The sequence below is a fragment of the Rhipicephalus sanguineus genome, chromosome 9 (genome assembly GCF_013339695.2).
Source record: "Rhipicephalus sanguineus isolate Rsan-2018 chromosome 9, BIME_Rsan_1.4, whole genome shotgun sequence".
Classification (NCBI taxonomy): domain Eukaryota; kingdom Metazoa; phylum Arthropoda; class Arachnida; order Ixodida; family Ixodidae; genus Rhipicephalus; species Rhipicephalus sanguineus.
Window position 1 is genome coordinate 86,547,889 of NC_051184.2, and position 9,701 is coordinate 86,557,589.

The following is a 9,701-nucleotide window of genomic DNA, read 5'->3' on the forward strand; positions in this document are numbered from 1 at the left end:
TAATATGACGAGCACCCTGGTGATAAATGGGGTGGCAAAGGGGAAGATACGGCTAACCAGAGGCGTTCGACAGGGGTGCGCCTTGAGCCCCATGCTGTTTGTCCTATGCATCGACCCCTTCATACGCTCGATATCGGCGGACGCAAAAATACGCGGACTCCCCCTTCCGGGAACAGAGACGGTGACAGTATGTGCGTATGCGGATGATGTAACGGTTTTTGTTAGAGACCTAGATAGTTTGTTTCAGGCTCTGAGGCGCTTTGAAGATTACGGTAGGCTCTCGGGAGCGAAACTAAACATCAGTAAAAGCAGTGCCTTGGTGCTGGGCGACCTGCACCAGACGAACCTACCTTGTAATCTAAGGATAGAAAAAAAGATAAAGATTCTTGGGATCACGTTCGAGAAAAAAGGAGTCGCATCAGATGTCTGGGACGATTTGGTACAGGAAGTAGTGGATTCCACACAAAAGGCAATGAGGTGTAACTTCTCGTTTGCTGAAAAGGCATACCTCATTAAGTGTATCTTTTTGGCACGCGTCTTCTATGTTGCACGTGTAACGTTGCCTCCGCCACCAGTGTTGCAGGTTCTTCACCGAGCCGTGTTCTCCTTTTTTTGGGACGGAAGCACGGAGCGCCTCCAGAGAGACGCGCTACGCCTACCGCGGTGCCTCGGCGGCTACGGTCTCCCGTGTATAGGGACGATGGCGCAGCTGCTCGCACTTAGGACAGTGCTAGGAATATTGGGTGATGTAGGGGCACCCGCAAGGCCACTGGCCATGTTTTTTCTAGGCCCGCTGCGCAGAACACTCGTCCCCAGGGCATTAGGAAACCTATACCCGAGTGCGGTGATCACCCCCGCTTACTACCGAGCGCTAGTTGCGTTTTTAACGGGAACTCACGGCTTTGGACCCCGACCTAAATCCACGGGAAGTTCCGCCAGCAAGGCTGTGCGAACAACTGGTGTCAGCCAGAACGACATTAAATAGCCCGTCACCAACGTTCCCCTGGCTGGAACTGACGTCAGGTAGATTACCCAAAGAGGCTGCCGACCTACAGTGGCAGAGGGCCTGGCGTATCTTGCCGACCCTGGATCGCCTCCAGCGATGGGGGATAGTGCAGTATGCGAGGTGCCCCAACTGCGGCAGTACCGAAACAGCGGCACACGCCGTCTCGACCTGTGTGGTCGCAAGGACCTTCTGGCGACTGGTTCATAGAAGTATGCCCAGTTTGCGTGTAGCGAACTACTACACGAGAGACCGGTGCCCCCGAGGGGCCCTCGGCAGGTTAGCTATAGCCGCGGGCGAATATGTGCTCTGGCGCAATCGCTGCAGGGCATGCGTCCGTCGGAGACGTTTGTGGCTACAGTGGCCGTTGTTAGCTCAGTTTAGGAGGACAATATTAAGCTTTCTGGAGGTCCAACTGTCAATACATGGCGAAGTCGAGTTCCTGCGGCACTGGTCCTGCCCGTTCTTGAGCGTAGTAAACGGTAAAGTGAGGCTCTCGGTGGTTTTCCCCGACCAAGAAGTGCTTTGAAATGTACATAATTTCTGGCCGTGCCAAGGCCACGTGTGAGGTTTGTGGACAATACTTTCTGTCACGGCTACAGTATGCCTCAATATCGTTGGTTGTGATGTTTAGACAGTAAAAAAACTGTCCTGTGTGAAGGTGTTCAGGTGTTAGTGCTGTATGTCGAAATGAGCATTGTAGGTTTCAGTGCCTTTCTGTAACACTGTTGGTGTGGATTTCTCAGAAAATAAACATTTTCTCACTATGCTACCGACCTCGCGTCGTGGAACGCGCGTCCTGTCTTCCCTCTAGCCTTGCCTTTAATTCGCACAGGGCGAGCGGGGAATGCCGTCGCTCTTGGCGCTCTTTCGCTCGGGAGCGGACTTCTTCCTTGCATTTCACCGATCACAAGTGATAATAAAGGGACCACGTAAACCAACAGTACAATAAAAGTTTGTTTAATATATACACGATGTTTCACACTCTTTATATTATGTACTGGGCGCATTTCACGGAAGAGTTTCACGGTTTACAGATGATTCCCTCCGTAGCTTCGCCCCACTCATCATCATTCACCCCGTGGATATGCTGTGATTTTTTTCTCCACGATCTTTATATAGTATAAATGTCGGTGCCATAGTTGGGAGTAACGAAGCGTTGTGGTGCAGAATGAAGACAAGTACAACTGAATAAAAAAAAATTGCAGTGGCTTAGTTCAGCTACGTCAGGATATACGTAGCGTTAGCTAAGGTTCAGCTGAATATTCTTAGCCTTCTTGGTTGTCAATAGAGCACTGCACAGGCCCGGGCCGTTCGAAGTGTTTTCTGGCGGGCCCGGGCTGGGCTAGGGCTTGAATGTGTGGGCCTGGGGCGGGCCCGGGCTTAAGGCTGCGCGCCGGGCAGGACTCGGGCAAGCTCATTAAAAGGCCTAAGTCGGGCCTTCGAGCACACGCGAACGTTATGCCTTGAAGGGTCTTAGGCATTCTGGGCCAATTAGCTTGATTATATAATTATATTGTACATGGCGATAACGTTTCCGTGACGACGTTAGAATATGAACGATTTATATTTCATCTGCTTTTGGTGGTTCAACATATGTAACGTTACCATTTTTTATCTTGCTGCAACAAAGTATTTATCAGGAGCCTCTTTTAAAAAACGCCAGACCTGCGCTGAAACCGCAGCACAGTCACAGCGAAAGCTGGAAGAGCGGCGTTTCTAGAGCCCGTTGAGCTCTCTTGGGGCTACAATACAAGTACACTAGAAAGGTACCCACTACGCCATAAATCACAATTTTTGTGAAGTTGGGAAGCACCTACTAAGTAAGCCATTATTAGTCATTCTGTGGAGAAGCGAGGCACCAGCTACACGTCTGTAAGGCATTATGTGCACTGTGTTGACGCGACGACTGATGACGATGAAGAATTATGGCTCAGCACTTTGTAATGGGTTGGAATCTTTAAACGGCCCACCAGTTATGTTTTTTGCGTTGGGTGACGCCCGATCGCTATTTCCCTCTCCCGTCATGCTGTATAACATACGTTGACGTGCGAGAGAGACGGGGGGGGGGCGAAGAACTTTACTGAGACCCCGAAGAAATGGATCATGCGCTTATGGGCTTCCTTGGCAACCAATAAAAGTGCACTTGCGAGGAACCCACTACGCTATAAATCATTGTAATTTTACTGAGACCCCGAGGAAGTGGATCATGCGCTTATGGGCTTCCCTGGCAACCAATACAAGTGCACTTGCGAGGAATCCACTACGCTATAAATCATTGTAATTTTTGAGGAGTAGGGCAGCAGGCACTGTGCCATTTTTCGTCATTCTACGGAGAGCGTTGGTACCTGCTAAACTCATGTGAGGCATTTTGCGCACTTTGTTGATGCTGTGCCTGATGACGATGAAGAAATATGGCAGAGTCCTTTGTAATGGGCTGGAAGCATTCAACAACCTACTCGTTGCGCAATTCGCATTGTGTGACGCCTGGTTACAGAATTCGCGTTCTGCGACGCTTGGTGCTTATTTTACTCTACCACGCTATATTGCATATGCTAATGTGGTTCCTTCCCGACATGAAGCCTGTATAGGACCTTTTTGCAAAGCAGTTTCAAGCACCGCCATGGCTCAGAGGTTGAATGCTGGGCTCCCACGCCGAGGACCCAGGTTCGAACCTCGTTCCATCCTGGGTTTTTTTTCTTATTTCGTTTCTTTTTCTTATTTCGAGCGATACTGGTTACGGACACCGGCGGCGGCGGCGGCAGCGGCGGCGGCGGACAACTACGGCGCCAAAAACGGCCGGTGAAATGATCTCATAACAGCTTTCGCTGTAAAAAATTGTGTAAAGCATGCTTCCAACGCTAGTGTAGAAAAGAGCATTACAGAAAATGTTCCGGGTTTGCTTCTATCCGCTTTTACAGCGAAAGATGTTATGAGATCATTTCACCAGCCGTTTTTGGCGCCGTAGTTGTCCGCCGCCGCCGCCTGTGTCCGTAACCAGCATCGCTCGAAATAAGAAAAAAAAAAACTAAATAAGAAAAAAATTCCAGGATGGAACGAGGTTCGAACCTGGGCCCTCTGCGTGGGAGCCCAGTATTCAACCTCTGAGCCATGCCGGTGCTTGAAACTGCTTTGCAAAAAGGTCCTATACAGGCTTCATGTCGAGAAAGAACCACATTAGCATATGCAATATAGCATGGTAGAAGAGTAAAATAAGCACCAAGCGTCGCACAGCGCGAATTCTGTAACCAGGCGTCACACAATGCGAAATGCGCAACGAGTAGGTTGTTGAATGCTTCCAACCCATTACATAGGGCTTTGCCATAATTCTTCATCGTCATCAGGCACAGCATCAACAAAGTGCGCATAATGCCTTACATGCGTTTAGCAGGTAGCACGGTTCTCCGTAGAATGACGAAAAATGGCACAGTGCCTGCTGCCCTACTCCTCAAAAATTACAATGATTTATAGCGTAGTGGGTTCCTCGCAAGTACACTTGTATTGGTTGCCAAGGAAGCCCATCAGCGCATGATCCATTTCCTCGGTGTGTCAGTAAAATTACAATGATTTAGAGCGTAGTGGGTTCCTCGCAAGTGCACTTGTATTGGTTGCCAAGGAAGCCCATAAGCGCATGATCCATTTCCTTGGGGTCTCAGTAAAGTTCTTCGCCTCCTCCCCCGGCTCTCTCCCACGTCAACAGATGTTATACAGCAAGACGGGAGAGGAAAATAGCGACCGGGCGTCACTCAATTCAATTACATAACTGGTGGGCCGTTTAAAGCTTCCAACCCATTACAAAGGGCTGAGCCATAATTCTTCATATTCGTCAGTCGTCGCGTCAACAAAGTGCACATAATGGCTTACAGACGTGTAGCTGGGCCTCGCTTCTCCGCAGAATGACGAATAATGACTTAGTAGGTGCTTCCCAACTTCACAAAAATTGTGATTTATGGCGTAGTGGGTACCTTTCTAGTGTACTTGTATTGTAGCCTCAAGAGAGCTTACAATGGGATCTAGAAACGCCGCTCTTGCAGCTTTCGCTGTGACTGTGCTGCGGTTTCAGCGCAGGCCTGGCGTTTTTTTCATGTTATTTGTACACTTCTTTTAAATAAATTTTGTTGTACTGTTATGTTGGGGGCTCAGAGCCCCGCAGCACAGGGACCACACGAAACAGCGGCTGGCAGGAGACTGTTTTATTGCTTTCTTTTATAAGCGGACGAGAGGAGGCAGAGGAAGTTACAGCGAGGGCAGAAGAGTAACACGATATGCACGAGCTGGGGACGAGAGTCTGGGGAAGGCGCCATGCGCGTGAGCGCGTCGGGCAGCACCGGCAAGCGAGGCACAACCTCTGGAGTGGCCGTGCGTCGGTTGATGTGCGCGTACACGACATCCCTTACCCCTTAGACGGGGTCACCGTATCGGTCAGGTGGACGCCGATCACGTTGGGGCCTCGGTGCAGTTTGGTGCTGCGCGGACCCGCTGGGTTGGTCATCGCAAGCTTGCGTCGCACAAGTGTCCAGCCTGGCCTCAGCTTCCCTATGTTCGGAGTCGGGCGTTGCGGGCAGATCATGCGGCGGCGGCGCTTCCGCTGGGAGCGAGATCACGTACGGAGCCGGCACTGTGTCTTGTTGATCACTTGTTACTGGTCCGTTCGGTTGATCGTTCCGCGGCGAATCTTCTGTCGGGTAGGCCTCTGCAACTGGCTTTATGTGATCAAGGTGCCGACGAACCGTTCCGCTTCTTGACTTGATTAGTCAAGATCGATGTCCGAGTCTCTTTAACACGGTTCCGCCAACCCAAGCAGAACTTCCTGCAAAGTTGCGGAAAAAGACTGGTTGCCCGATGGCTACCTTTCTGGGTGATTTAGTAACGCTGTGGTCAGTGGTCACCCTCTCAGCTGGTCGCGGCTGAATGCGTGTCAGTGCCGTTGAGAGCTCGCGGCCGAACATGAGTGCAGCTGGCGTTTTGCCCGTCGTTACTGAAACGGTGGTGTGCTGTTTCAGCTGAAAACGAGCCAGCCTGCACGCAAATGTACCCGACTGATCCTTTGCAAGTGCCTGTTTCGTTTCATACACCATTCTTTCGGCTTGTCCATTCGTGGCCGGATGATAGGGTGCACTTGGGATGTGCGTCACCCGATTCTTCTTCAGAAATTCTTCCATTTCCGCAGAAACAAAGGACGGGCCGTTATCTGTGACCACCCTTTCGGGAATGCCGAAAGTTGCGAACAGGTTTCGCAGTTCCTCGATCAGTGTCGGCGACTGTATGTTCCGCATGGTGCGCACTTCGAGCCACTTGCTGTATGCGTCGACTACAATTAGGAGCATCCTTCCCTCCACAGGCCCAGCGAAGTCAGCGTGGATTGTGTGCCATGGTGTTGTCGCACGTTTCCACTCGGGAGCTGGTGCTTTAGTTGGAGTTTTCTGGTGCTAGCAGCAAGTTGCACAACTTTTGACCACCCGCTCTATGTCGTTGTCGACACCGGGCCACCAAAAATAGCCTCGAGCGCACGCCTTCATAGCTACCACGCCCCTGTGACTTGCATGTGCTAAGTCGAGCACGTCTTTCCTTGCTTTCTCTGGAACGACCAGTCTGGCACCACGGATAACGCAGCCTTCCTGTAGCGAAAGCTCGTGTCCAAGCTTTGTGAACGCCGAAAATTCCTGCTTGGGCAACCGGCGTAGTTCTCCGTTTGAGATGGCTGTCATCACGCGGGATAACAGTGGGTCACTCCGGGTCAGCTCAGCCAGTTGACGCGGTGACAGCTCGAAACGTGGCGCGGACGCCAGCATAAGCACATCTCCAGGGGAGCATGGCTCACAAACCTGCGCGGGCAGTGGCAGCCTGCTGAGCGCGTCAGCATTTTGGTGCAGGCGTCCAGGCCTGTAGACCAAGTCGGAGTCGTATGTGGCCAATTTCAGACACCATCGAGTCATCCTCGGTGACAATATCTGAGGGATTTGCTTCTTTTCCCCCATGATGCCTAGGAGCGGTTGGTGATCCGGTAATACGGTCACGTGCCGGCCAGCGACATACTGGTGAAAGTGGCTGACGCCATAAACTACCGCAAGGCCCTCTTTAACGAGCTGCGAGTAGTTCTTCTCAGCGGTTCCCAAAGTTCGTGACGCGAATGCAACGGGAGCCTCTCGGCCGAACGCAGCTTTTTGAGCGAGAATTGCGCCGATGCCGTATGGCGACGCATCCACGGACAGAATGAGAGGCCTTTTTTCGTCATAATGCGCAAGGACTGTCGAAGACCGAATCATCTTCTTAAGAATCTCGAACACATCCTGGTGTTTTTTCTCCCACTTCCAGGGCGTGTTCTTCTCGAGAAGCCCATGCAACTCTGCAGCTACTGTCGCTCTGTTCTCCAAAAAACGATCGTAAAAGGCGAGAAGCCCTAAGAAAGCCTGCAGAGAGGTCTTGTCAGTCGGTTTTGGCGCCTCGAGGATCGCCTTTACCCTTTCTTCGGTCGTATGGACACCCTGAGCATCGATTTTATGACCGAGAAACTGGACTGAGCTGATGCCGCAGCGGCATTTCTCTTGCTTGAGTCGCAGACCTTTGTCGCTTAGCCTCGACAGGACTTCCTCTAGACGTTGCGCATGCTCTTTAACGTCCTTCCCGCTGACAATAATGTCGTCAAGGTAGACACTCACCCCCTGAATTCCGGCCAGTGTCGTCTCCATCATCCGCTGGAAGATGGCTGGTGCAGCGGATACTCGAAAATGGAGGCGATTCACCTTGAACAGTCCTTTGGTGGTGTTGACGGTGAGCAATGCGGCTGTCTCGTCGTCCACTCTTAGCGGCTGATAGGCCTGGTACAGGTCTAGCGTCGAAAATGTCGTCCCGCCGCGCAACTTTGCGAACACCTCCGAAGTTGTCGGCAGTGGGTACGCCGTCTTCTTGACCACCGCTTTAACTGTGCTCCTGTAATCTCCACAAACGCGAAATGTTCCATCCTTTTTGCGCACCCACACCAAAGGTGTGGCCATTTCGGCGTGTTGCGTCGGCTCCAGGATGCCTTGTTTTTGCAGGCGGTCGAGCTCTTCCTCCATAGGCTCTTGGTAAGCTAGGGGCACTGGACGTGCTTTGCTAAACTTGGGTGTAGCGCCTTCTTCCAAGTCCAAGTGAACCAATGGCACCACGTAGCCGTCGATACCTTCCTTAAATACATCAGGATGGCGTGCGAGAACCTCCTGGATCTCTTGACTTGGTTCGGCGACCTGGTTTATTCCGTGAACACGGATGTTCAGTGCTGAAAACCAGTCACGTCCGAGCAGGTTGCGCCCAGTCCCTTTCATTACCAGCAGGGGCAGCACGTAGTCCTTTGATTTGAAACGCACACGAACTTGTGCCGAACCGACGGTGTCCAGTTCTTCCCCTGACCAGGTGCGTAAGTCTAGGGGTTCTCTCGAAAGCTTTGGGGCGTTCGATGGCCACGTTTGGTGGTACGTAGCCTCATTGATGAGAGAACATGCGGCGCCCGTGTCCACTTCGACTTTCAGGGGCCTTCCCTCGACTTTCACGTCAACGAGGAATTTAGGGCAGGGTTGTCGCCCACTCACGGCATGTAGGTCGTAGCACCTATCGGTGTCTTCGAGGTCGTCGCACACAGGTTGGGCGTTAACCATGTGAGTTCCTTGCCGGGCGTTGAGGTTGCCTTCTTTGTTTTTCTTCTTTCTGGAGATGCAGGCGTTCTCGATGTGACCCTTTTTGGAACAAAAACGGCATTGCGCTATCCTGAACTTGCAGGTGTCAGCCTCGTGCCAGCCGTCGCATCGATAGCAGCGCCGTTGCTGAGCCGAATGTTTGCTTTCCTTTTTAGACTGCGAAGTCTTGTGCACCTCCGCGGAGCTCGTCGCTCCCTTAAGTCCTCGTTGCTGCTTCGACGCACTTTCGGACGACAGTGCCAAGTCCAACGCGCGTTGAAAAGTCAAGTCTTTCTCCGCGAACAGTCGCTGCTGGAGGTGCTCGTCGCGGATGCCGCACACGAACCTGTCGTGAAGCATCACATCTTGGGGCAGCATGGTGGGGTTCGCCAGAACGGCTGCGTGGCCTTCTGCCGGTGGCGTCGATGTAGCAGACGTTGTCGCTGGCACTCCGAAGTTGCAGTCAGCTGACAAGCTTCTGAGGGCTGCAACGTAGTTGCTGATCGACTCTTCCGGCCGCTGGTCGCGTCGCTGGAACACGTACCGGCTGTACAACTCAGACGGTCGCGGATCGAAGTGCTTCTGCAGAAGGCCAACTATGTCGGCATAGCCCACCTCTCCAGGAGTCTTCGGCGTGACCAGAGCGCAGGCAGTTTCAAAGGTGTCGGCTCCGCATAGCGTCAGGAGGAGCGCGCGCTTCTTTTGTTCGTCGCAGACGTCGTTCGCCACGAAGTAGAAGTTCAGGCGCTGGATCCAGGATGCCCAGTTCTTGCCGCTAACAGGCTCGATGGCGGCCTGCATTCCTCCAGTAGCCATGGGCGTAACCTAGAGCGCTGCGCACTTATAAAATTCCACTTCTCGTCGCCAGTGTTATGTTGGGGGCTCAGAGCCCCGCAGCACAGGGACCACACGAGACAGCGGCTGGCAGGAGACTGTTTTATTGCTTTCTTTTAGAAGAGGACGAGAGGAGGCAGAGGAAGTTACAGCGAGGGCAGAAGAGTAACACGATATGCAGGAGCTGAGGACGAGAGTCTGGGGAAGGCGCC

The 9,701-nt window shown here is 52.4% G+C and overlaps 1 protein-coding gene across 1 annotated transcript; it reads right to left on the reverse strand.

Moving 5' to 3' along the window:
• Nucleotides 1–5,396: 5,396 nt before the first annotated feature.
• On the reverse strand, nucleotides 5,397–9,471 carry LOC119405707 (uncharacterized). The gene is made up of 4 exons (XM_037672547.1): nucleotides 8,039–9,471; nucleotides 7,747–7,933; nucleotides 6,829–7,488; nucleotides 5,397–5,591 (listed from the first exon to the last, which is right to left on the reverse strand). The coding sequence occupies exons 1-4, from the start codon at nucleotides 9,469–9,471 to the stop codon at nucleotides 5,397–5,399; spliced, it is 2,475 nt and encodes an 824-aa protein (XP_037528475.1).
• Nucleotides 9,472–9,701: the final 230 nt, after the last annotated feature.

Coding starts and splice junctions, on each gene's coding strand:
- LOC119405707 (XM_037672547.1), bottom strand. CDS start 9,471: ATGGCTACTGGAGGAATGCAGGCCGCCATCGAGCCTGTTAGCGGCAAG. Junction 7,934..8,038: donor GAGGAAGAGCTCGACCGCCT/GCAAAAACAAGG, acceptor TGGAGATTACAG/GAGCACAGTTAAAGCGGTGG. Junction 7,489..7,746: donor CCACCAAAGGACTGTTCAAG/GTGAATCGCCTC, acceptor ATCGATGCTCAG/GGTGTCCATACGACCGAAGA.